The sequence below is a fragment of the Oryzias melastigma genome, unplaced genomic scaffold (assembly GCF_002922805.2).
Source record: "Oryzias melastigma strain HK-1 unplaced genomic scaffold, ASM292280v2 sc00160, whole genome shotgun sequence".
Lineage (NCBI taxonomy): Eukaryota > Metazoa > Chordata > Actinopteri > Beloniformes > Adrianichthyidae > Oryzias > Oryzias melastigma.
The window spans coordinates 254160-280285 of NW_023416878.1; the positions used below are offsets into that span (position 1 = coordinate 254160).

The following is a 26126-nucleotide window of genomic DNA, read 5'->3' on the forward strand; positions in this document are numbered from 1 at the left end:
AGGTTCCCTGCAGTGTTCCTTCCCATTGTAGACGCCAATGTGGCACCCTAGGGCAAGGCTCTTCAGGGGTGCCACATTCTCACCTGGACAGGTAAACTATTATGCAACTGAGATTATGAATCATAGTTCTGCATATAGCACTCGACGTAGTTCCGTCAGTAAACCACCACAATCTGTCCAACTTTGCTGCTTAGAGCAACTGTACTCCTGATGCAAATAAACGGCTTTAGGTTAAAAAATGTCAGACAGAACTCTTGAAGGGCTGATTTCTAAAGGAAAAAATGCCAAAGTTAGAGTCACACTAGACCAGTGTTTCTCAATTATTTTCTCTCAGGCCCCCCCATGAAGAACTTATTCTTAAACGCCTCCCCTACAACTTTCTGCTGCAAATATCATCGGTATCATTAGTTTATTTGCTCAAGTTAAATGAATATCTCTTCAAAATATTGTACCTTTATTATCATTAAAGAATATAAAAAAAAAAACGTCTAAATAATCTGTTTTATTAATTTTTCTCTCTCTCTCCTTTTTTTTTAGAATACTTCCAAAATATTCAGACAAAGTAAAAACAAGTCTTTCCTTGTTTCCCTCCACAGTAGTGATGAATTCTGTCTTTTCTCAGAGATTCAGTTCTTTGGTTCACTGTAAATAGCAGCTCTTTCTGCTACCAAATAAATTTTTAGGTTGTTTTTGCTTTATTTAATTTATTATCAACTACTATGTAGGACTATACACAATATCCATACCTAATGTAAACATATTTTTATTCCCATAATGTTTGTATTGTTTATATGCTGTTATTTATCCCTTCCTGATAAAATGTACAAAATAAATGAAAAAGGACTAGTTATTAATTATTCCGTTTTTAACTCTATACATTTTAAGCTTTTTTCCTCTGCAACCACAATCCAAAATACAAATTAAAGTGTGCAAAACCAATAAATAAAGACTTGTATTCACAATAACGTTAAGAAAGACAAAAGAGTCTCAGCTTTGAGGATTAAATCTGGTTTCTTGTCCGTAATGATCTGCTCTGTGTTAGAGAAGATTCTGCAGGTTGGTAGTGGAGTTCTAGAGAATGATTCCTGCAGATTCTCTTCCTTCATACCATCAATAAAAGTCAAAAGGTTCCAGGTTTTTCTTCTTTACTAATAATCTTATTTTCTTTACGTTTTGTGTTGATGTTGTCTCTCTGTCTCTGTCCCTTCTTTGCTTTGCGCAGCAGCACTTGAAAGCCACCCTCCTCCTCCCAACACACACACACACACACACACACAGTGCCAATGCGCACCGTGTGCGCTCAGCTTTTTGTCTCTTTCTCTCCATTTCTTTTCATCCCTGTTAAACATTTTTCCATTGCAATTCTTGAGGTTTAATTAAGTATTTTACCCTCTCTCTGTTTGTGGATATCACGGTCACTGACGTCCGATCAACTGTTTAGTAACTAACATAAATTGCATGATCCTCGGGCTGTCCCGCGCCCCCCCTGCCATCGCACCGTGCCCCACCATTTGAGGAACACTGCACTAGACTCAGAGTTGAGTTTCAACCCTCAAATAAAGTTAGTCTTAAGCATCTCATATCCAATCTCCTTTCCAGATTCATGCTTTGAGTTATACTTTCTTGTCCTACTGATTAACAGCCTTTAAAAAGTGGCCACTTATTTAAAATTCTGCTGTCAAAGTTTGAACCAGAACCAGGCTTTCACACACTAGCACACTTTCAACTGATTTAAGGCTGCTTTCAGCTGTTCTGATGCTCAAAGTTGGAAGGAGGTTTAACAAACTCAGATGTTACTCAGCAGCTTTTACATTTTAGACTAAAGCTGAGATATTTCTCTTTTCCTTATAAAGCTAAAACCTTAACATTTTTTGCACACACTCTGTTTCACATACTTTGTTTTTATTCTATTTTGCTTTGAAGCTCCTTTAAGAGCTGCCTCAGAAAGGACAAAGCTTCCTCATCTAAACAACTATGGACCAACACAAGTTGTAGGTCTGTTAAAAACTCCTTTCCATATGTGGTTCTAAATCTTGTCTGTCAAGATTTATTTCTTTCATTCAAGAAAAAAATGATTACTCTGTCTGTAATTATCAAATACTTAGATCAGTCTCCACCTAAGGGGATTTTGTTTCTACTGTTAAACCAAAATTCGTTTTCATGTGCTGATAATATACTTGCACACTGCACTCATAAATCAGTGTCTTGAAACTAATGACTGATTGACAAACACCCTATCAAAGCTGGTGAACCTTCTTAAAAAAAAGGAACTGCAGAAAAACATATGATCGCATGAACACGTACAACATATTGCCTTTTACAGTTTTTCTTTATGCACATCAGAGCTGTAAATTTCTTTTAGCTCATCTTGTAGCTGCTGTTTGGGGGTATCAAACCTGACAGGCGGGAACAAAACAATGTGAACATCAAAGGGAAATTGTAAACACCAAGTGTCAGGTGGGTGGAAACCTGAGTTACCAGAGTGGATGATTGTAAATATCAAAGTTCCAAATCTGACATACGTGCTCCAAATATCTGTGTTAGGATACTCTTTTGGTGGCTACAGTCTATGTTGTAAGGCGTCTCTCCAGCTTTGTTTGGGCGGTAAAGTAGGCGGCCATCTTTGGGGTTTCTGAGGAGGAGTTCAGCCAGGCGGCGACTTCGACCACGGATTGCTATGTGGAGTGGAGTATCTCCTTTCTGAAAAATATAGAGTAGCTGCATGTGAGGAAAACTGGCAGGTAAGGTTGAGACAAGAGTGGGCATAAGTTCAATTCCACCTTATCCAGAGCAGACACTTTGGCTCCTTTGTCAAGTAGCAGTTCCACAATCTCAATACTCCTCATCTTGGTGGCTTTGATCAGAGGGGTATCTCCATCCTGCCACACAAACATGCACACAATAAGATTTTACCTCTTTTGGGTTTTACTTTATTAGCTGTGTTGGCAGATTTTGCGTGCAGTGACTCTACCTACATAGAAACAAAGTTTCTGCATTACCATCACCATGAAGAAAAAGCTGGTACTAGAAACTATTCTTCAACCATTATGAAAACCATTAGCCCCCGCAAGTGTCACAGCTCTAAAATGCATATAATACTTGTGAATCAAATAATGAAGTCTAACAGCAGAGGGGTAATGATGGCTAAAAGAAATTCAGCACCAGCATCTCTTCATACTAGCTCTAAGAGGGGAAGCTCCAGGCCTCAAACAGCAAGTGACCCTGGTCCATACTTCACACCTACAGTAGCCTCACCTTGGTGCAAGTCTCTGTGTCGGGGTTACACTGCAAGATGTCTCTCACCATAGAGGCATTCCCCTTCTCCACGGCCCAGTACAGAGCCGTCTTGTTCTCCTGCAGACAAAGCGCAGAACTGACAGAACTAACCACACTGAGGGAAGAGATGAGGGGGCTTTGGTTAGAACAGTTCCTCCATCATCTGAGAGGATGGAGGACGCTCCGTCTTCATTTGAGTCGTCACCAGGTGGTGGAGTGTTATGTGTATAAACAGCTGATTGTCACTAAGAGGAGTCACCTGTCCAAGTTTGCCTGGTGTTAACTAATGGAACATGCAGAGCTATAACCCAAAAGTGAACTCCAGAATTGAATAAGTTTTCAATTTATATTCCAAGAAAATGATCTGCCTAATGTTCTCTTTCTTAAGTAGGGTAATCTACCAGGTCACCTCGACATTTCTCAGCCTCTTTGTCCAGCCAAGATTGTAGAGTAAATGTTTTTAAACAAAAGCTTCCAGGTAATTTAAGATAGGAAAAACGTGCTGTTGGATCTCCTACTGGCAGCGAGTCGACCCTCTGGTACGATTGCCAAAGAACGGTTGTTGTTGCCATGAGGGCTGTGAGTGCTGTGATTTTGGTCACATAAGCGTGTGTATAAATACCTGGTACACAAATAGATTCGGAGCCAAAATCTGAGTGGTTACACTGGAAGAATTTCTGACTTTATTCATGAATAAAGACCCTTTGAGTAAACTCCGACTTTTTACTTTGATTTAACTAATTTTTCCACAACACCTGCTTGCAGTGGTCTGTTATTGCTAAATTCATAGTTTCCTGAGATGCCTGTTGGTGTGCTGCTCTTGTTAGTGTTTTTTCCGTTTCCTTTTCACATTCCTTCCAGTGTTCTTTTTTTCTTGCAATGAATTTTCGTCTCGTTTCTCCAATATGTGTTTTGTTGCAGTAATGACATGGTATTTCATAGATGACGTTGCACTTGTTGTTTTGCTCAATTATCTTTGGGGTGTACCAGTTGTCTGAGTTTTTTGAATATATCACCTACCTCTCATTCAGCCAGGTTCACATGGTAACCAGACCAAGCAGGTCCAATTTTTTTTAATACATTATCAGGGGCCACATTTGAATGAACTGACAATGCCAGGCCCTTTTGTTTATCTCACCTGCCCACGGATATCAATGTCAGCGTATTTGTGTAGCAGAGCTCTGACAATCTCGACGTGTCCCCCCCGCACTGCTCCGATCAGCACTGTGTCTCCACTCTGAAACAGAGAGCTGCCTTCAACCTTCTTAGCAACATCACTACCCTCTGCTGGATGAAGAGAGGTGACTCACCCGGTCAGGGATGTTCACATATGTCCCAGCATCTAGCAGGTCCTGGACAATCTCAGTGTAGCCCTCCTTGGCAGCAATCATCAGTGCCGTATTTCCATCCTTATCCGTCATGTTGACGTTGGGGTTTCTCTTCAGCAGCTCCTTCACCACATCAGTGTACCCCCCCTTCACAGCCACGATCAGAGCTGTCATGGAGTTCTAAGTAGAGTACACAGACATCTGAGTCCCCCTGACCTCCAAGGTTGGGCATGTAGCCATGTAATCATTGGCTTCAGATGCTAACTGCAGCCACCACTGTCCTGTGAATTCTTCTTTATTTGACATTTAGGTGTTATAAACTTAGAACTCCCCTCCTTGAACCACCACCTTAACGTGGTGGAGGGGTTTGAGTGCTTGAGTGATCTCAGGAGCTATGCTGTCGGGGGCTTTTGCCCCTGGTAGGGTCTCCCATGGCAGACAGGTCCTGAGTGACGAGCAAGACAAAGAGCGGTTCAAAACCCCCTTTATGAGTGACAACACCAGAGATACCGTTACGTCGCCTGGATTGGCGTCACCGGGGTCCCACCCTGGAGCCAGACCTGGGGTTGGGGCTCGGAGGCGAGCGCCTGGTGGCCGGGGCTCCTCCCATGGGCCCCGGTCGGGTCCAACCCGAAGGAGCGACGTGGGATCACTCCCCAGTGGGCCCACCACCTGCAGGGGAGCTCTGAAGGGGCCGGTGCATTGTGGTTTGGGTGGCAGTCGAAGGCGAGTGCCTCGGCGGCCCAAACCCCGGTCATGGAATTTGGCTTTTGGGACATGGAACGTTACCTCTCTGGGAGGGAAGGAGCCTGAGCTTGTGCGAGAGGTTGAGAGATACCGACTAGATATAGTTGGGCTCACCTCTACGCACAGCCTGGGCTCTGAAACTCAGTCCCTCGAGAGAGGCTGGACTCTCTACCACTCTGGAGTTGCCCATGGTGAGAGGCGACGGGCTGGGGTGGGCTTACTTGTGAGCCCCCAGCTCAGCCGCCAAGTGTTGGAGTTCGTACCGGTGGACGAGAGGGTCGTGTCCCTTCGCCTTCGGGTGGGGGACAGGTCTCTGACTGTAGTCTCGGCTTACGGGCCGAACAGCAGTTCGGAGTACCCGGCCTTCTTGGTGTCTCTTGAAGGGGTACTGGAAAGTGCCCCAACGGGGGACTCCGTCGTCCTCCTGGGGGACTTCAATGCCCACGTGGGCAATGACAGTGGCACCTGGAGGGGCGTGATTGGTAGGAATGGCCTCCCTGACCTGAACCCGAGCGGTGTTTTGTTGTTGGACTTCTGTGCACGTCATAGTTTGTCCATAACGAACACCATGTTCGAACACAAAGGTGTCCATCAGTACACCTGGCATCAGGACACCCTAGGTAGGAGATCGATGATCGACTTTGTAGTCGTTTCAGGCGATCTCCGGCCGTGTGTTTTGGACACTCGGGTAAAGAGAGGGGCAGAGCTGTCCACTGATCACTACCTGGTGGTGAGTTGGATTCGCTGGCGGGGGAGGAGGCCGGAAAGACTTGGCAGACCCAAACGTACTGTGAGGGTCTGCTGGGAACGTCTGGCTGAGCCCTCCGTCAGGGAGGTCTTTAACTCCCACATCCGGGAAAACTTCAAGCAGGTACCGAGGGAGGTTGGTGACATAGAGTCCGAGTGGACCATGTTCTCCACCTCTATTGTCTCCGCTGCTTTCCGGAGCTGCGGTCGCAAGGTCTCTGGTGCCTGTCGTGGCGGCAACCCCCGAACCCGGTGGTGGACACCGCAAGTAAGGGATGCCGTCAAGCTGAAGAAGGAGTCCTATCAGGCCTGGCTGGCTTGTGGGACTCCAGAGGCAGCTGACAGGTACCGGCAGTTTAAGCGAGCTGCGGCCCGGGCTGTGTTGGAGGCAAAAACTCGGTCCTGGGAGGAGTTTGGTGAGGCCATGGAGAAGGACTATCGGTTGGCCTCAAAGAGATTCTGGCAAACCATCCGGCGTCTCAGGAGGGGAAAGCAGTTTTCTGCAGGCACCGTTTTCGGTGCAGGTGGGGATCTGTTGACCTCAACTGGGGACATTGTCGGGCGGTGGAAGGAATACTTTGAGGATCTCCTCAACCCTGCTGACACGCCTTCCGTTGAGGAAGCAGAGGCTGAGGACATTGGGGTGGAACTGTCCATCACCCAAGCTGAGGTCACCGAGGTTGTCAAAGAGCTCCTCGGTGGCAAGGCTCCGGGGGTGGATGAGGTTCGCCCTGAGTACCTCAAGTCTCTGGATGTTGTAGGAGTGTCTTGGCTGACACGTCTCTGCAGCATTGCATGGCAGACAGGAACCGTACCACTGGACTGGCAGACTGGGGTGGTGGTTCCCCTTTTCAAGAAGGGGGACCGGAGGGTGTGTTCCAACTACCGGGGAATCACACTCCTCAGCCTTCCTGGGAAAGTCTATGCCAGGGTACTGGAGAGGAGAGTCCGTCCGATAGTCGAACCTCAGATTCAAGAACAACAGTGCGGTTTCCGTCCTGGTCGTGGAACAGTGGACCAGCTCTACACCCTCTTCAGGGTGCTGGAGGGTTCGTGGGAGTTCGCTCATCCAGTCCATATGTGTTTTGTGGATTTGGAGAAGGCGTTCGACCGCGTTCCCCGTTGTGTCCTGTGGAGGGTGCTCTGGGAGTATGGGGTCCGGGGAGCCCTACTCAGGGCTGTCCGGTCTCTGTATGACCGGAGCAGGAGCTTGGTTCGCATGGCCGGCAGTAAGTCAGACCTGTTCCCGGTGCATGTTGGACTCCGGCAGGGCTGCCCTTTATCACCGGTTCTGTTCATAGTCTTTATGGACAGAATTTCTAGGCGCAGCCAGGGGCCGGAGGGGGTCTGGTTTGGGGACCACAGGATTTCCTCTCTGCTCTTTGCAGATGATGTTGTTCTGTTGGCTCCATCGAACCGGGACCTCCAGCATGCATTGGAGCGGTTTGCAGCCGAGTGTGAAGCGGCCGGGATGAGGGTCAGCACCGCTAAGTCTGAGGCCATGGTTCTCGACCGGAGAAAGGTAGTTTGTCCTCTCTCGGTGGGTGGAGTGCGCCTGCCTCAGGTGGAGGAGTTTAAATATCTTGGGGTCTTGTTCACGAGTGATGGAAGATCGGAGCGTGAGATCGACAGGCGGATTGGAGCTGCGTCCGCTATTATGCGGTCGCTGTACCGGTCCGTTGTGGTGAAAAGAGAGCTGAGCCAGAAAGCAAAGCTCTCGATTTACCGGTCGATCTTCGTTCCAGTACTCACCTATGGTCATGAGCTTTGGGTCGTGACCGAAAGAACGAGATCCCGACTACAAGCGGCTGAAATGAGTTTTCTCCGGAGGGTGGCTGGACGCTCCCTTAGAGATAGGGTGAGAAGCTCGGTCACCCGGAGAGAGCTCGGAGTAGAGCCGCTTCTCCTCCGCATCGAGAGAAGCCAGTTGAGGTGGCTCGGGCATCTGGTCCGGATGCCTCCTGGACGCCTCCCTGGTGAGGTGTTCCGGGCATGTCCCACTGGGCGGAGGCCCCGGGGAAGACCCAGGACACGCTGGAGAGACTATGTTTCTCGGCTTGCCTGGGAACGCCTCGGGGTCCCCCCAGAGGAGCTGGAGGAAGTGGCCGGGGAGAGGGAAGTCTGGGCATCTTTGCTTAGACTGCTGCCCCCGCGACCCGGTCCCGGATGAAGCGGAGGAAGATGGATGGATGGAAACTTAGAACTTAAGAGTGTATCCTCATCACCCTGTCCTGTCAAAATATGTTTCCTTTACATCTGAGAGGTAAAGATTTCGCAATACTTTTTGCCAAATAAAAGTAATCTGTCAGAGAAAACCACAGGTTCATTTGCTAAACCAGAAGTGCTCTAAGCCACTTTTGTCCTCTCAAACTCCCTAAACTAGAATCAATATCTTTATGTACATTTTAACTTGCCCCCTGAACCCAATTCAAATGCCATTGTTTAATGACATTTCCCTGAAATAAATATTGCTTTATTAAATCTGATGAGGATTACTATTATGTGTCATCGTCTTTAGCCCAATCCAAATTCTTCCCTTCTCCCTTCCCTTTAGCCCTCCCCTTTCATTTATTGCTCCAAACGGAGGGTGATGAAAAATAGTGTCTAATATTTTGGATGTGACTTTCGTCCGACGTCATCATCATCACCGGTCCGCTAGCGTTAGCGTGGAGCTTCCAGCGCTTGAATATTCATAATAACAGCGGTTTTATAACTTTAAAAAGGTCACACTACAACAAAAAGTCATTACTTATTTTAAATGTAAACTTCTGTGATTCAGAGCGCACCAAAGTGAAGAAAATAGTTTCTTAACGCGACATGGTTTACTCTCACGATGGTGGACTTTGGACCCCTGCGTTTGGAGGGTGAAATTAAAAAAATAATAATCCGGGCACATCAAATCAAGGGGAAGGGAGAAGGAAAGAATTAGGATTGGGCCTTAGTCTTGGTATAGGGCTTAGAACCCATCTTAAGAATGAATCAGCCTTGTTCAAAATGAACTGAAATGTGCTGAAGTACAGGCTTGAATGCTTGACATCATTTGAGATTCCTTGAAAACACATACACACAAACAACACACAGGGTATCTGCCTGTGAATCAGTAGAAACAGCTACATGTGTGAATGTGTGAGCATACCGCCCCCTCCTGGTCCACGTCAGCGCCCTTCTCCAGGAGGTGCATCACACAGTCGTAGTGCCCCTTCCTGGCTGCCCAGATCAGAGGAGTGGTCCCATACTGTAACACACATGAGCACAAGGGAAGAGGTATGTGTCATAAAATATTAAAGCTTCCTTCAAACCTCCACTAAGAACAAATTGGTCTGTGGTGGCTGCCTTGATGCCCAGAAAAACAAGGGTGTTTTTTTTTTAAGAAAACTGGTATTTGAATGTACCCAGCTCTCTACCATTGGGGGTAACTGTGAGAGCATGATGCAATTCCGTTTATTAATCCAAGTAATTAATGGGGGGTTCTACTTGAATAACACATTTTCATGGTCTTTGTTGTACATGAAATTGCAAGTTTTAAACAGTTTTAAATCCCAAGATTTATCAAGAAAATACTCTAAAACAAAGTGATGAACACCAAAAACTTAAAAAGCAACAACACTAAGTCAAGATAAGTAAAACAAAGAGAGAGAAGATAACAAATAAAATACCAAAAGCAGTAAAATAACAGTACAAACAGCAGGAGTCTCATGTTGCATTCAAAGCCGGGGTATAAAAAGGTCTTTAGACAGGTTTTTAAAAGTGGGCGAAGGCAAAGTATTCCAGAGCCTTGGACCAGGGGCTGAGAGCAGGAGCAGGAGCAGGAGCAAGATTGCAGGATCAGGATCAGGATCAGGATCACAGGCTGAGAGCAGGCATTGAGACGATCCAGCAGTGAGTGGGAGACGGAGCAGGCTTTTAAAGGCTGCAGCACAGGTGTATCCACTGACCTGCTAATGAGCACAGAGGAGGAAACTGGCAGAGCTGCAGCAGGTCATGACGATTTTCCCCACTGAACTGACCTGGTGATGAAATTTAAAACGACTCGCCAATTTAAAACCCCGGTTAGATACTGTTGACTTTAAAAAGTTAGTCAAATAACCCAGATCAACTGGAAACGATCCTCTTAGATCATTTGGTCCAAACACTAGTGCTTCTGCTTTGTTTTCATTGAAGCTTAGGAAATTGAGGGACAGCCAGTCATTGATATCAGACAGACATAATAAAAGTGGGCTAGCAGTAAACCATCCATTTTTTTTAATGCCAGATAAATCTCACTATCATAGGCATAAAGATGAAAGGAAACAATGTGCCTTCTCAGAAAGGACCCTAAGATAATAGGAAAACAGTATCCAGTAACCAACAGTAACCAAATGTGATTCCTGTCCTCATCTAAAATTCTTAAAAATGAATAATGACTTTGTTTTAGCATGAATTTTGATGAGTGTTCATGACTAGCTGATATCATTAAAACAATTTATTAGGTTTTTTTTGTTTGTTTGTTTTTATTTATTTATTTATTTTTTAAGATTATGTAATTCATTTTTTTAAGCTCTTGAGACATCACATTTTCAGTTTTACTACCACAGTAGTTTTTTTTTTTATTTAAACTTTTGTCAGATAAATCAAACAGGCATATTAAAGAACAGCTCGGGTCTTAAGGAGTTAAATCACAGAGCTAGCATTTAGCAGTTAGCAGCTGCTGCAGCCGTCTGTCTGAGTGCAGCACAATGAGTTTAACATTAAACACAAACCTGCATTTTCTGTTGAAATGTCTTTATATGTTGTTGTTTACGTTAAGACAAACCAATAGACACTTGTTGCCAGTTTAAAGTGTTAAGTTATTGATCCCAGAAGGTTGAATATGTGAACATCTAGCTAGCTTGACCTCAATTGTTTATGTTAACTTCCTGTTTAAACTACTGCGGTTTTCTGCCGTGTTTTACAGCAATGACCTTTTATGATCTGCTCATGACATGCAGACTTCTAGTGGAGTATTTATCCGGAATGGTAAGCTTGAAACATAAAGTGCTAATAATAAGAAGAATAAATTAAATATCCGATCATGATCGGTGGAAAACGTCCGATTTCAATCGAGTCATCAACCACATGATCGGCCCGATTTATGATCACGTGATTGGATCAGGACATCCCTACTTTTTAAACAAGGGTTGAACAAGTGCGTGTTTAAAAATGGCAGGCACAACATCAGACTGATGTTGATAATGGCAAGGACGGTCTGAGCCACAGTAGGCAAGGCTCTAGAGCAGGGGTCTCAAACTCGCGCCCCGCGGGCCATCTGCAGCTCGCGGGATGATAATTTGCGGCCCGCGTCTTAATATGAAAGATTACTGTTAGTGCGGCCTGCAAGGCTGATATGAATGACAGTTGTTGTGTGCAGAGCTGAACGAACCAATCATGGTGAGGTATATGGCTCTGGAGGCGGGACATCGGCAGGCTGTCCAGTACCTCTTTCATTGCTCCAATCAGCTGGGCGGTGGAGGAGCCATGAAGCACCAAACGTGATTCGTGTGACAAATTCGCGCGGGGAATTTGCTGCTCGCGGCTTGTCAAAAAAAAGGTGTTTCTGAGCTACCAGGTTTTTTGACGTGCTGGTTGTTCCTGTTAAATCAGAGCTCCTCAAGCTCCGAGCCTCAAACCTGTAGCCTGCCCCGCGCGGCGATCCGCTGCACCCACCTGTCCAACATGAGATCCTGAGCTTGGCTCGCACCTACGTGAGCGTGTCTGTGAATTTTAAGGTTTCACACACCGGCTGTGTCGGCGCGCATTCCAGTCCATGTAAACGCGACTAGAAGTCCAATATTCTGCTACGCGCATTTGCATAGAACCCCCATGGAAAGCGGCCCCCGAATGCGCACTGATGCAACCGGCGCATGCGCGCGAGCACCCCACACCTCCAATGAATGGAAGACACATAGATCAGATTTATTTATTATGAGGGGTTCTACAAAAATCTACAAAAAATTAAATCCTTCAAAGATTTTCTCGGTACCGGGGCTTCTCTCTCACTCTGAAGGAGGAGCTGTTAATACAGACATTTGAAACGGAATAAAAATAATTATTTTTCTCTGGTCAGTCAATATGTGGTTTCTTCAGTAATATGTATCTGTTGTATGGTCATTATTATTATTTTAATTTATTACTGATTTATGGAAGTTTTTTAGTTCCATCAGACTCTAAATTTTTTTAAACCCCTGAATTTTTTATGCTGAATTTTTTTAACCTCTTATTTTTTTTTTCTGAATTTTTTTAACCCCTGAATTTTTATCCCGAATTTTTTTAACCTCTGATTTTTTTTAACCTCTGAATTTTTATTCTGAATTTTCTTAACCTCTGAATTTTTATTCTAAATTTTTATTGTGATTTTTTATTCTGAATTTTCTTAACCTCTGATTTTTTTTAACCTCTGAATTTTTATTCTGAATTTTCTTAACCTCTGAATTTTTATTCTAAATTTTTATTGTGATTTTTTATTCTGAATTTTCTTAACCTCTGATTTTTTCTGATTTTTTTTAACCCCTGAATTTTTATTGTGAATTTTCTTAACCTCAGATATTTTTTGGAATTTTTTAACCTCTGAACTTTTATTGTGAATTTTTTTTCAACCCTTGCTTTTTAAACAGCAAAATCTTATGCTCCCAAAAATATTTTCTATCTTAAAAAAAAGCAGTGTTTTTAATTTCGTGACATAAAATTTCAATGGGTCAGAAAGTCAACATTAAAAAAACTCAGAGTCTGATGGAACTAAAAAACTTCCATACTGATTTGCCTGCTTTTTAATTCATTATTTAAAATATTTATTTATTTTACTCATTATTTTGTGTTAAAAACAAAGATATTTGAGAACACTGGAATGTTTTAACAGCGATTTTCTTGTGAAAATCCTGATGCGGCCCGGCCTCACCCAGACTCTGCCTCCAGTGGCCCCCGGCTAAATTGAGTTTGAGACCCCTGGTCTAGAGCCTTGAAGAGAAGACCTCTTTGAATAGCTTAGGAGGGATGGGATCTAGGACAGAGCCCAATGGCTTACATTGTTTAACTAACTTATCCCAAAGTGAAAGTAACACTGACTCAAACGTCTCAAAAGTGGCTGAGCAAAGTACAGAGGTCGAGGGGTCAGAAGGAGAAGTGCTGGCCTTATACTTGTAACCTTGTCAATAAAGAAATCAAGGAAGTTGTTATACAAGTCAGAGGAAGTCTGCCTGTGGAGCACTTATCTATTGTTCAGTCTATTGTTTAAACAGTACTCGTAGATTGTGCTGATTGGAACTGATTATGCTTGACAGATACTCCTGTCTTTCTGTACTAGCAGTAGCCTGAAAAGATTTCCAACAGTACTTTGTAGTGAGATTTCTTCCATGTACGTTCAGTTTTCCTGCAAGTTCTCCAAGATGCCCGGGTTCTGTTGTAGAGCCAGGGCTCATGTTTAGATCCGGGCTGTCTTTACAGGAGCCACAGACTCCAGGATGTTGGTACAGGTTGAGTGAAACCAATAAACCAAAATACAATATACAATACAAATACAATTCTTTCCTAAGTACAGTGTGTACATATTAACACAATATATTATGTTTATTTGGAAATTAATGAATAAATAGAAATTGGAGTGAACTTCACCAGAGTGCACCTCCATGTGATCAGAGACCTTCAAGAGGTTTCAAGAGGAACATAGCTCTCTTCTTTTTTTTTTAGTCCAAACAAAAGTTTAAACCAAGAGGACTATCAGGAGAAACCGAATCTGGTTGAAATCTGGATCAGAACAGAGCAAACCCAATAGAGTGGGAGATCCTTTGTATTTTTACTGGTTTATAAAGCTTTGAATGGTTTAGCACCAAAATACATGACTGACCTCCTGACCCAGTATGTACCAGCCAGACCTCTCGGATCATCTGGATCCGGTCTTTTATCAGTTCCTAGAGTCAGAACTAAACATGGAGAAGCTGCATTCAGCTTCTATGCACCACAGATCTGGAATAGACTTCCAGAAAACCTTAGATCAGCTGAAACACTCAGTGTATTTAAATCCAGGTTAAAGACTCACCTGTTCTCAGCTGCATTTGATTAATATGTATTCAAAAGTTTACGTCCGCACTGTTTATCTATGCTTGTTTTAAATTAAAATCATTTTACTTTCTTTTAATTTTATTTTAATGATTACATTTTTACTATTTCTTTTGATTGTTTCTTTGAATGTTTTATGTAAAGCACTTTGATTTGTCTCTGTACATGAAATGTGCTATACAAATAAACTTGCCTTGCCTTTAGGATTTGCCAATGATACAGTGGGTAACAAAAGAAGAACTCCTGAAGGAGTATAACTGCTTCTTCACACCAGTGTAAATTATTCCTGCCCTGTACCATCAGTCACACACTCACAACGCGGCGAGCTATGTCTTTATGATGCCCCTCCTCACCTTGTCCGAACAGTTGACTTTGGCTCCATGCTGCAGAAGCAACTTCACAATATCAGCATGTCCTCGACCTGCAGCCCAGATGATGGGGTAGACGCTGTACTGCTGTAAGGGGACATGGGGGTTGGGCTGTGAGAATGCAGAATCCAGAAAGAGGCACACACAGAGTGACAGTCACCTGTCCGGTGGTGTTGGGGTTGGCTCCGTGCTCCAGAAGCACCTCTGCTACCTCCATGCGTCCTTTATAGGACGACCAGGTGAGAGCAGTCCAACCCCCCTGACAAAGAACACAACTTTATTCACACATAAAGGGGGGAGCTTTTGAACTGCAATTCCCATGTGTCTTTGCCCCACCATGTCTCTGTGCTCAATATATGCGCTGTTCTCCAGCAGCTCCTTCACCACTTCCACATGGCCCTCCTTTGCTGCAGAGATCAGAGCTGACCAGCAGTCCTGACAATACACATATGGACCAGATTACCATGGAAACAGAAGGCATTTGATCTTTCAGTCTCCTGGCAACAGCAGAAACCAAGGGGAGAGGTAACAATAAAAGCAGGGCTACACTTGGAACACTTACAACATCATCCAGGTTAACGTTGGCTCCTCTTCGAATAAGCTCCTGAATGATCTCTAGGCTGCCCTGCTCTGCTGCCAGCATGAGGGGGGTCTGGCCATTCTGTACATGTTTAATCAAATATAACAGTTTTAAATCAATCATAGCATTCACAAACAATGACAATATCTAACAAACCAGTCAAAGATAATGAGGGAGGTACTCAGAAGAACGTACATCACTGCGTCCATCCACCTCCTTAAAGCGGTCGAGATGAGTTTTAAGAGCCTCCAGGTTCTCTTCCTCTACATAGCTGAACAGGTTCTGGATGGCCAAAGTGGTCATCTTGATGGAGGTGGTGGTGTCCATGTCTGCAACTTAGATGACGCCTCCTGCTGGCTACTGCAGAAAATGAAAATGAGAAAGGCTTTAAAGTCTGACCAAGAACATTTTTTTTTATTTTTAAAAAACATTACTAGTAGTGTTCTAATTTTGATTAAGTTTCTAACCAAAATCCCACAACCTAAATGTCTTAAAAAGTAATTTTTCATGTTGATCTGAAGCCCGTTTCCAAAGTCTCCTCTGAGGGGGCGTGGCTTTTCGGTGCTGAGCTGAGTAGCCCCGCCCCTAACCCCAGGTCTGATTATGATAGACTCTTTTAGCTAATTTTCCAATGTTTATTGACGTTGCTGTGATCAATACATTCAATCATTGGTTTCTCAGAGTTCTTGATAAAATAATGAAAGCTAACATCAAAATGCTCTTTCATTGGAGGGGAATTTAACTAGATTAGTGATGAATACTGACATCAGATTGCTTTTTTCTGGTTGTTCTTTAAATTCCTTCAGGCTCCCAGTCTTAAAGCATTCAGCTCTTTCAGGAGATTTCTGCTTAATCATTTAGTTTCCCTACTTTTTTTAAATAGTTTTTGAAAAAAATAAAAATATCCTTTATACAGTATGTTAAAAACTAAAGAAAAATATTTAAATGCGTTAAAGATCTTGGTTTTGAGAATGATGCACTTCAGCAACACTCTATTTGAAATGTCCTGTTTTTATCTATTTTTTGACAGCAAATGCTTATCACCACACTGCTGCCTTTAAAGATTTAAAGCTCAAAAAGGCCGTACAATAATGTGTCACTGTGGCCTTTTTGAATGAGTCTTTAGACTCAAGAAATAACTTAAGAGAGAATCTGGTTCAGCTCTGGACAAAATCCCAAGCTGGTTTTGGTAAGGACTTTGGGCAGATGTTATATTTTTCCCTTTTCACAAATGTTTAAAGACCCACTCAAATGAAAATTGTGTTTTAAGCATGTTCTCGTAGCATTTTTCTCATGAGGGCGGACATTTAGTGTAAAGAAAATTAAGAATAAAAGTCGTTTCTGAGTGTTTCTTTATTCAAATCATTGTGAAGTGCTTGTAGTTGTTATGTAAGTGAGTAAGTAAATGTTTATTTCTATGGCACATATCTAAGATAAAAATCTCAGAGCTTCAAAAAATAAAATTACAACCAGTCATCATACATATATCACAGACAAAACAAAGTAAAATACATCAAGTCAAAATTAGGTCAACTAATAGCTTTTCTTAAGACACATTTTGCACCCAGTGATGCAAAATGGGAATGATGTACTGACTAGTTAATCTGAAACCAACAAATGATTTTTTCAATCATTTTTTCTAGTATTTTTCGTTAGTTACTGCACTGAAACACAAATGTTTTCCTAAAAGCATTTTATAAAGACCAACTGGTCAGTCATGTTATGCAAGCCTGTTAATCTGGTATAAAATCTGTTGTGTTTTTTTGTGATTTCTTACCTTCTTCTTTATCCTTTTTACAAGCTTTATTTAAAAAAAAATGATATTAAGACTAATTCAATTTTTTTAAACTGTAAAGAGTAACCGCTTTATAGCATGTCCTAAATATCTGAAAGTCATAAAATAGATTGAAAAAAATTAATATTAGTATTTTGGTTGCAGCGCACTAGTGTTGTGCTACTTGTTTTTGTTTTCACTGGTAATAATGTAGCGTCTGCGGGGGTGACGCTAGGGGGTAACTAAGGGTTGCTATAGTAATTGCAAGATTTGGCATGGCAACCCCAAATATATATATAGTGTGTCACAAAAGTGAGTATACCCCTCACATCTCAGCAACCATTTAGTTATATCTTTTCATTGGACAACACTGGATAAATGGCTCTTTGACACAACGAACAGTAGTCAGTCCAAAGTTAGTACAACAGTGTAAATTCACTGTCCCCTCAAAATAAATAAAAATACAGCCAATAATAGCTGAACCCCTGGCAACAAAAGTGAGTAGACCCCTAAGTGAAAGAGCACAAATTGAGCACAACTGATAATTTTCCTTCCCCTTTGTCATGAGAACCATTAGTGTTACACTGTCTCAGGTGTCACTAGTTAGCAGGTGAGTTAAAATCTGCTATAAAAGCTCTTTCACTCTCTTAACCGGCCACTGAAAGTTCAACATGGCGCCTCATGGCAAACAACTCTCAGAAGACCTGAAAAAAAGAATTGTTGCTTTACATAAAGATGGACTAGGCTATAAAAAAAAAATTGCCACTACTCTAAAACTGTGCTGCAGCACAGTGGCCAAGATCATTCAGCGCTTTAAGAGAACAGGTTCCTCTCAGAATAGGCCTCGCCATGGTCGGCCAAAGAAGCTGAGTGCACGTTCTCAGCGCCACATTCAAAGACTGGCTTTGGAAAACAGACAGATGATTGCGTCCAGCATTGGGGCAGAGATTAATGGGATGCGAGGTCAGCCTGTCAGTGCTCAGACCGTACGCCCCACACTGCATCAAATTGCTCTGCATGGTTGTCATCCTAGAAGGAAGCCTCTTCTAAAGATGATGCTCAAGAAAGCTTGGAAACAATCTGCTGCAGACATGCAAACTAAGGACCAGGATTACTGGAACCAGGTCCTGTGGTCTGATGAGACCAAGATAAACAGATTTGGTTTAGATGGTGTCAGGTGTGTGTGGCGGCAACCAGGTGAGGAGTACAACGACAAGTGCATCTTGCCTACCGTCAAACATGGTGGTAGGAGTGTCATGATCTGGGGCTGTATGAGTGCTGCTGGCATTGGGGAGCTACAGTTCATTGAGGGAAACATGATTTTTAACATGTCCTGTTACATACTGAAGCAGAGCATGATCCCCTCCCTCCGGAAACTGGGCCTCAGAGCAGTGTTCCGGCATGATAATGACCCCAAACATACCCCCAACAGACCACCGGCTTGCTAAAGAGATGGAGGGTAAAGGTGACGGACTGGCCAAGCATGTCTCCAGACCTAGGGCGACCTTGGTGCAGCGGTAGGGCGGTCGACTCCTGATCGGAAGCGAGCGGGTTCGATTCCCGCCTTGCCCATGTGTTGAAGTGTCCTTGGGCAAGACACCTAACCCCGAATTGCCTCTGGTGGAAGGTTGGTGCCAGTGTTTGGCAGCGGAGCCACCACCAGTGTGTGAATGTGTGTGTGAATGGATGAATGGGTCTGTGACTGTGAAGCGCTTTGGGCCCTCGAAGGAGGGTAGAAAGCGCTATACAAGTATACGCCATTTACCATTTACCATTACCTAAACCCCATAGAACACCTCTGGGGCATCCTGAAGAGGAAGGTGGAGGAGCAGAAGGTGTCAAATGTCCACAATCTCCGGGATGTTGTGACGGAGGAGTGGAAGAGGATTCCACTGGCAACATGTGAAGGTCTGGTGATCTCTATGGCCATGAGACTTCAAGCCGTGCTGAAAAATGATGGTGGTCACACAAAATATTGACATTTCACATTTTTACTTAGGGGTGTACTCACTTTTGTTGCCAGGGGTTCAGCTATTATTGGTGGTATTTTTATTTATTTTGAGGGGACAATAAATTTACACTGACTACTATTCAATGTGTCAAGAGTCATTTATCCAGTGTTGTCCAATGAAAAGATATAACTAAATATTTACTAAGATGGGAGGGGTGTACTCACTTTTGTGACATACTGTATATCCAATTTCCTTGTCTTGTGACAATGACAATAAAGGCCTATCTATCTATAAAAGCCTAAATCTAATGCTTTATTAAAAAAAAAAAAACATTTTGCCCAAGTTTAACATTTAATGTTAAGCATTCATTCATTCATCTTCTTGTCCGCTTCCTCCCTTTCGGGGTCGCGGGGGTGCCGAAGCCTATCCTGGCTGCTGATGGGTGAAGGCGGGGTTCACCCTGGACAGGTCGCCAGTCTGTTGCAGGGCCTCAATCACACACACTCTCAGATTCACACCTAGGGGCAATTTAGAGTCACCAATTAACCTATGAAGCATGTTTTTGGACGGTGGGAGCCGGAGTCCCCGGTGAAAACCCACGCATGCACGGGGAGAACATGCAAACTCCACACAGAAAGGTCCCAAATCCCCCAGCCGGGATTCGAACCGGGGCCTTGTTGCTGTGAGGGAAAGGAGCGCTAACCACTGTGCCACCAAGCAGCCCTAATGTGAAACATTTAACATTTAATTTAAAATGTAATGTTTTTCATGTTTGCCTGTTGTTTATTTTGCTTATTTATAATTTTTTATGTGACAAAACCACAGTGAAAACAGTAGCTGATGCATGCAGTAGCATGGTCTCATCAGAGTTCATGAGTTTGTGTTTGTTCTTCATCTAATGCTAATAAAGTTTATTTAATAAGAGCTCATTTTTTATGTTTGGCTTTTACTGACTGCAAGAATGGTGGATATAACTTCATTTTAAAATGATTCAAAGTTGCTTTTATTCTTTTTTATTATTATTACATTATATTATCTATCCATCCATCTTCCTGACCGCTTCGTCCTTTTCGGGGTCGCGGGGGTGCCGGAGCCTATCCCGGCTACTGATGGGCGAAGGCGGGGTACACCCTGGACAGGTCTCCACTGGTCTGTCTCAGGGCCTCAATCACACACCCATTCACTCTCACATTCACACCTAGGGGCAATTTAGAGTCACCAATTAACCTATGAAGAATGTTTTTGGACAGTGGGGGGAAGCAGGAGTCCCCGGTGAAAACCCACGCATGCACGGGGAGAACATGCAAACTCCACACAGAAAGGTCCCAAATCCCCCAGCCGGGATTCGAACCGGGTCTTCTTGCTGTGAGGCAAGAGCGCTAACCTCTGCGCCACCATGCAGCCCAGATTATATTATATTATATTAGATTAGATTAGATTAGATTAGATTAGATTAGATTAGATTAGATTAGATTAGATTAGGTTAGATTATGTTAGATTATGTTAGATTATGTTAGATCAGATTATTTTCTAAACTATTTTCAAGCATTCTGTTCTCTTAGTTTCTGTAGATTTGATCTTAAGACATGTACATTTAGTCAGAAAACTACATGTTTTAGCATTTGTTTTGTGAATAATTTTAAACACGATGGATCGTAAATAAAATGCTCTTCAGTTGTAGAATGATCTGTAGGGGCCTCTCATTATTTTTGTAAGTCAGTGTCTCACCAGCCACAACCTTCAACACATCACTGCTCTAAATATCCTGCATGTCTTCCCTGCATTGTAATGAGATATACACAGACACCGCTCCATGAGGCGTCAAGCTTATGAACACATTTTTGGAAAGGCATCATGCTAAAGTATTATAAATTCCCAGTGGAAGGGAAGTAAAGAACTGTGTTTTGACCATCAAAAACACCAGTTTTCACACTCAAGCAGCAAATTTGCTGCGTTAGGTGACGCTGGAATCGCCCGTGGACTCTCAACAGTCCCTCTTAAATAAATGACTTTTCCTATCACACTTTAACATCTCTTTCACTCACTTCAGACTTTGCCAGTTAACACAGTTAAAAGTGTCCTCTACTGACAAGACAACACATTTAAATCTGTCATTAATTAGCATTGTATGCATTTCAGTCACTTTCCTTCTTGGTAATGTGATTTTACAAAAACTGAATTAGCAATAGTCACTTAGCAACCCCTGAGAAAAATCCTGGAGCTGCTCCTGAGCATCTGCAAACTTCCTCATAGTTTCAGAACACCCCCCAACCCTGACAAGAACCCAAAGACCACAGGGAGGCTGCTATGTGGGCACAGATTAACACGTGACTCGAATAGCCCCCGTCCAGTCTTTTTACACCAACTGGAGGAGGTTGGATGGGTGTTACCATGGCAACAGTCTCCAGGCTGAACGGCCCCTGAAAACGGGGCTTTGAATCAGGATAGCAGCACGTACACGGACGCGCATGGCGTGCGCAGGAAGACAGTGCGCTTGCGCACCAGTCAGTCCGTCTGAAGATGAAGCGATTCCTTTGAAGTGACGTCCCTGATAAGGCTCTTATCTGACCTGTCACGTGACCCAACCCCGACGCGGATCTTCTTTAATGCCCACGCGCGGTCCTGACAACAGACATACAAAAGCCACGCCCCTCTCTTTAAAAACACTAACCATCACAATGCGCGTGCACAGTAAGGTCATGGTTTTTCACGCTATATCAATCGCATTTACGCCCTCCCGCAGACGAAAATCATAGAAATGGAAACGGAGGAGCACGGACTCTGAATTGAACTGATGATTCATCGACGACAATCGACGAGGCCGACCGGAACACACCTTTAACGAGCGCCTTTTTCCGGGGGGAGGAGGGCAGTCCTCCGGGTTTCGTGTTGTCGTCCGGGTTCTGGTCGGTCTCCTCGGTCTGAGCTCTGATGACAGACCCGCGGTCACTCCGTGTCCCGCACAGCAGAAGCCATCTTCCAGTCCAGCCAGACTGGAGAACAAAGGCGCAGCCAACACAGCGCACCCAATCACAGCGCGGTCTGCGTCAAGTGCAGGACGTAACAGCGCTTCCGCTGGCAGCCTATCAAATTAAAGGTTGAGGAAGAAACTCCTGTAAACAACAAAATAATGTGCTGGTGTAGCTACACTTCGGTCATATTTGTTAATACCACATGAATAGGGCCGCTGGTGGGAGGGTGACGGGGCATCTCTGTGAGCAATCAGGAGATGTCCTGTTAAGGCCTTCTCACCAATTTTAACTGCACCCTTTAGTACACACCTCTAACACCACAAATATACACTCTTAACAAACAAACACGCATGCATCACACAAGGAAGGCTGGACCTCGACCTGGTGGTCTTGTCTCTTGGGTGCCAGTCTCCTGGGCCCGGTGGTCTTCTCCCCACCCTGGGAGTGGGATTCCCGAGATTTAAGATCTAGCAGGGGATCAAACTACATCGGAGCCAGGGGGTGTCCAGGTCTCGGTGGTGCGGAGTCCGGTCCTAGCTCTTGAGAACTAGTCTTCTCCTTAACTCCATCAGTGGGTGTGCCTGGTCGGGCTTTGTTTACATCACTCCTTGGGACCTCCGTTTCTCTTGGGTGCCCCTCTCCTCGGCGGGGGTGGGCGGCCCCAGCCTTGTTCCCCCCCTGGACCTTTCAATTCAATTCAATTCAATTTTATTTATATAGCCCAAAATCACAAAGGAATTTGCCTCATTGGGCTTCAAAATATGAACAATAGTTAAAAACTAAGATGAAATAAAACTGGTTATCCATGCCCTTAGACCCTCCCTCCCGGTAAGGAAAAACTCCAAAAAAACCTGAGTCAGGAAAAAAGAAGAAACCTTAGGGATTCCCACATGAGGGAGAGATCCTATCCCAGGACGGGCAGGCGATACCAGAACTGTTAAAGAAAAATTAGCTTCTACAACTACGTATCTAAAAGAGTTCATTCAGATAGAGCTGAGGGACGAGTGGTGATGAAGTCCATAGTCACACTTTGTTGGACATTATCCTTTATATCATTTATTATTTGCAGTATTTTATTGTAAGTAGATAACAAAATCTGTCTTCCCCAGAATTACACTGAAAACAACAAAACCCAAGGTATTATGGAAAAAAGTCAATGGGACTTGAAGAAGATCCATTTTCAACGGCGAAAGCTGACCAGGCTGGATGGTTTTGTACACACATACAAAGTCACGTTGAAAGGACCTCTCCGAGAATACACAGACTCTGTGAGGCGGAAACGAAAGGTAACAATGAAATCTATCATGATGTATTCTAAAAAACGCAATATGTAATGCTACAGTACAATAATAATAATAATAAAAAACTATCATAGCGTACTCCATCCATCCATCTTCCTGGCCGCTTCTTCCCTTTCGGGGTCGCGGGGGTGCCGGAGCCAATACCGGCTACTGATGGGCGAAGGTGGGGTACACCTGGACAGGTCGCCAGTCCGTCTCAGGGCCTCAATCACACACCCATCCACTCTCACATTCACACCTAGGGGCAATTTAGAGTCACCAATTAACCTATGAAGCATGTTTTTGGACAGTGGGAGGAAGCCGGAGTCCCCAGTGAAAACCCACGCATGCACGGGGAGAACATGCAAACTCCACACAGAAGGGTCCCAGCCGGGATTTGAACCGGGGCCTTCTCGCTGTGAGGCAAGAGCGCTAACCACTGCGCCACCGTGCAGTGGGTACTCAACTTCTAATATTATTTTATAATGGCATTAAGTTAATGATCAGTGAAATGGATGAACACTTAATGAAAACCATTTCAGAGAGCTAAACTAAGCAATCACATCATACTTCAAGAAAAGTATCTTATTGTGTGAATAATGTCGAAATTATTATAACATCATACTCCAAGGGCTGCACGGTGGCGCAGTGGTTAGCGCTCTTGCCTCAAATTATATATATATATATATATATATATTATATATAAATTATTATAACGTAACCCTAACCTAAGACAGTCCAAAGAGGTTCCTCCTAGATTCACAACTATTAATTTATCTTTAAAATGTTCCCATCTTGTTTGGCCACAGACACTAGACATGGAGCGGTGGAAACAAAAAAAGCAGAGGAAACGTGGCGTTTATGTGTCGTCTCTGACCAAGGCTTTTGTTTTCGAGCAATACAAAAAAAAGGTAACTATTTTGTAGAGATATATAATTGTGTATTCTGAGTGGAATTAAAGTGATCAACATACCTACCACATCTTTGTTTATTACAAAAAAATAAATATGTTTGCTTTAGAAAAGACAGATGAGAAAAGCCTCCAAAGGTCTGTCTTCAGACAGCAAAGTGCCTGACAAAGGTAATCCAGGACCAAAACTTGATCAACATAAAGGTCCCTCACAGGTAATTGCTTGTTTGAATTAACACCATTCACACCAAATTAGGGACATATTTTGTCTGAAATCATTATTATAAAAAAGCAAAATGTGGAATGTCTATCACACCATTAACATTACCACACTATCCACACTGTGCTCATGATTCTGTAATTTCGCTTTTGAAAATAACCAATTTAGTGGGTAGAATTTAGGTATAAGACATAATATAATTAAATAAATGCCAACAGCTTAAGTTATGCGATAGTTTTTCTGATCCACATTCCAGACCAGGTGGTGGCGGTAAAAATGCACCAACCAGTTGTTTGCCCACCGCCATAAAAAGACACAAGAAGAAGAAGAAGAAGAAGAAGAAGAAGAAGAAGAAGAAGAAGAAGAAGAAGAAGAATCATTGGGTAAACATGTCTGCTGCGGACGATGATACGGAGTTGCGGGACCTGGTGGTCCAGAACTTGGAGAGTAACGGAGCTCTGAACAAGATGAAGGTACGGGGATCCAACAAGAGTTGTCCGGTTCGGCAGCGCTCTCTGCCGGGATAACGTTGTCGGGAGCGGGTTGAATGATCAACGAAACTCCCACTTCCTGTTCTGTCTGTTTACTACAGTAAAACAAATATAGGAGGTCTATGTCTTGTAAACCTGAAACACTCATAATATAGTTATATGAGGCAGATTCAATCTCGCGGGCTTTGTTTTCATTGTGTCTGAGGACGACCGTAACTTTTAAACTTCATAGAGTACAGGTGTCAAACTCCGGCCCTCGAGGCTCGGCGTCCTACGTGTTTTCCAACCAATCTGCCATAGAATCTTCTTATTGGCACACCTGATCCAGGCAATCAGCAGCAGATAAGGCAGGGTTTCTGGAAAACCAGCAGGACGTCGGCCCTCGAGGGCTTGAGTTTGAGACCCCTGATATAGCTGTGATCCGGAGCAGCCCCCGTGGAAAATGAATGAGAAAATAAGACGTAGCAATTCCACAATTTAGACCCGTTTATCATGAAACTGCTACGTTTTTCTCTGTGGACAAATGTAGGCATTGCACGTTTTAGTAGGAGACTGGGTTGGATATAGAGAACTGAGCCAAAGTGACCCCCCCCTTCTACCAATCAAGTTCCAAACAGGATGTACCTTCTGGCTCCAGGAGGTCAAAATCCCATAGAAACGAACAGCTGTTAGTCATTCTATTTGTCAGAATAACCATTCTTGTTCTTCATATTTTTACATGTTCTTGCTAATCCTAATTATTGTATGTGTTATTTGTTTGAGAAGGTTATTCAAGTTATAAACTGACCAATCAGGTGCTTCATCAAAGGTAGGTGGTGCCTGTTGGCCACATTGACATGAATAACAAAGGACAGCTCAAACCACCCTCCTTAAATAGGAAGTACCAGTGGGTTTCAAGAAGGCCAAAGTCCCATTGACTTCCACTGAGATGCAGACGGTTATTTCTCAGTTATTTTATTTGTCAGAATAATCATTCTTGCTCTGATGCTTCCTTCTTAACACATTCTTTCTAATCCTAATTTTTTTAAAGATATTTTTTCTTTATTGCCTTTTATTCAAGTTCTAAACTGACCAATCAGATGCCTCAGTAAAAGCATCTGGCTCCCAATGGCCCCGCCTCCAACGTTTGATTGAGAGGGGTTTGGGTTTTAAACTATGGAAGCCCAAACTGTTCTTAATTAAATAAATAAATACAACATTATTTAATCAAGCAACACTCCAATCAAAGTCTTTTCAATAAATAATTGACCATTTTATTATGAAATACATTTCATTAAATTTTAAATGGACCATTTTATTATGAAAAACGTGTCATTTTTACTTTAAAACATAATTTTATTGTTAAAAACATTTCATAATAAAAACAAAATAATAACTTTTTTTCATGTCGGATATTATTATAATCATGTGGGTT

At 43.3% G+C, this 26126-nt stretch overlaps 2 protein-coding genes and 1 long non-coding RNA gene across 9 annotated transcripts in view; 2 read left to right on the top strand and 1 right to left on the bottom strand.

Moving 5' to 3' along the window:
• Positions 1–21895, bottom strand: part of kidins220b (kinase D-interacting substrate 220b) — a 51741-nt gene extending 29846 nt beyond the window's left edge. For 2 of the 7 annotated variants that reach the window (XM_036210697.1, XM_024260934.2), the window contains exons 1-12: positions 21676–21894; positions 15309–15473; positions 15096–15194; positions 14870–14968; positions 14694–14792; positions 14519–14620; positions 9235–9333; positions 4587–4784; positions 4415–4513; positions 3256–3354; positions 2781–2879; positions 2523–2700 (exon numbers count right to left, since the gene is read on the bottom strand). In XM_036210697.1, coding sequence (XP_036066590.1) covers positions 2523–2700; positions 2781–2879; positions 3256–3354; positions 4415–4513; positions 4587–4784; positions 9235–9333; positions 14519–14620; positions 14694–14792; positions 14870–14968; positions 15096–15194; positions 15309–15440 — 1303 coding nt within the window. In that variant the 5' untranslated portion in view covers positions 15441–15473; positions 21676–21894. Of the gene's footprint in view, positions 1–2522; positions 2701–2780; positions 2880–3255; positions 3355–4414; positions 4514–4586; positions 4785–9234; positions 9334–9754; positions 10070–14518; positions 14621–14693; positions 14793–14869; positions 14969–15095; positions 15195–15308; positions 15474–21675 lie in introns of those variants that run through there. The other 5 variants (XM_036210696.1, XM_036210698.1, XM_036210699.1 and 2 more) reach the window with 5 other exon arrangements.
• Positions 21896–22806: 911 nt separating this feature from the next.
• On the top strand, positions 22807–24185 carry LOC118598216. The gene is made up of 3 exons (XR_004947328.1): positions 22807–23097; positions 23901–24002; positions 24112–24185. It is a non-coding gene; the product is annotated as an uncharacterized LOC118598216 (long non-coding RNA).
• A 351-nt stretch (positions 24186–24536) lies between these two features.
• cep43 (centrosomal protein 43) overlaps positions 24537–26126 on the top strand; it is a gene marked incomplete in the record, with an annotated part of 52847 nt that continues 51257 nt past the window's right edge. Inside the window, 1 exon segment of the mRNA XM_024260935.2 lies at positions 24537–24694. Coding sequence (XP_024116703.1) covers positions 24611–24694 — 84 coding nt within the window.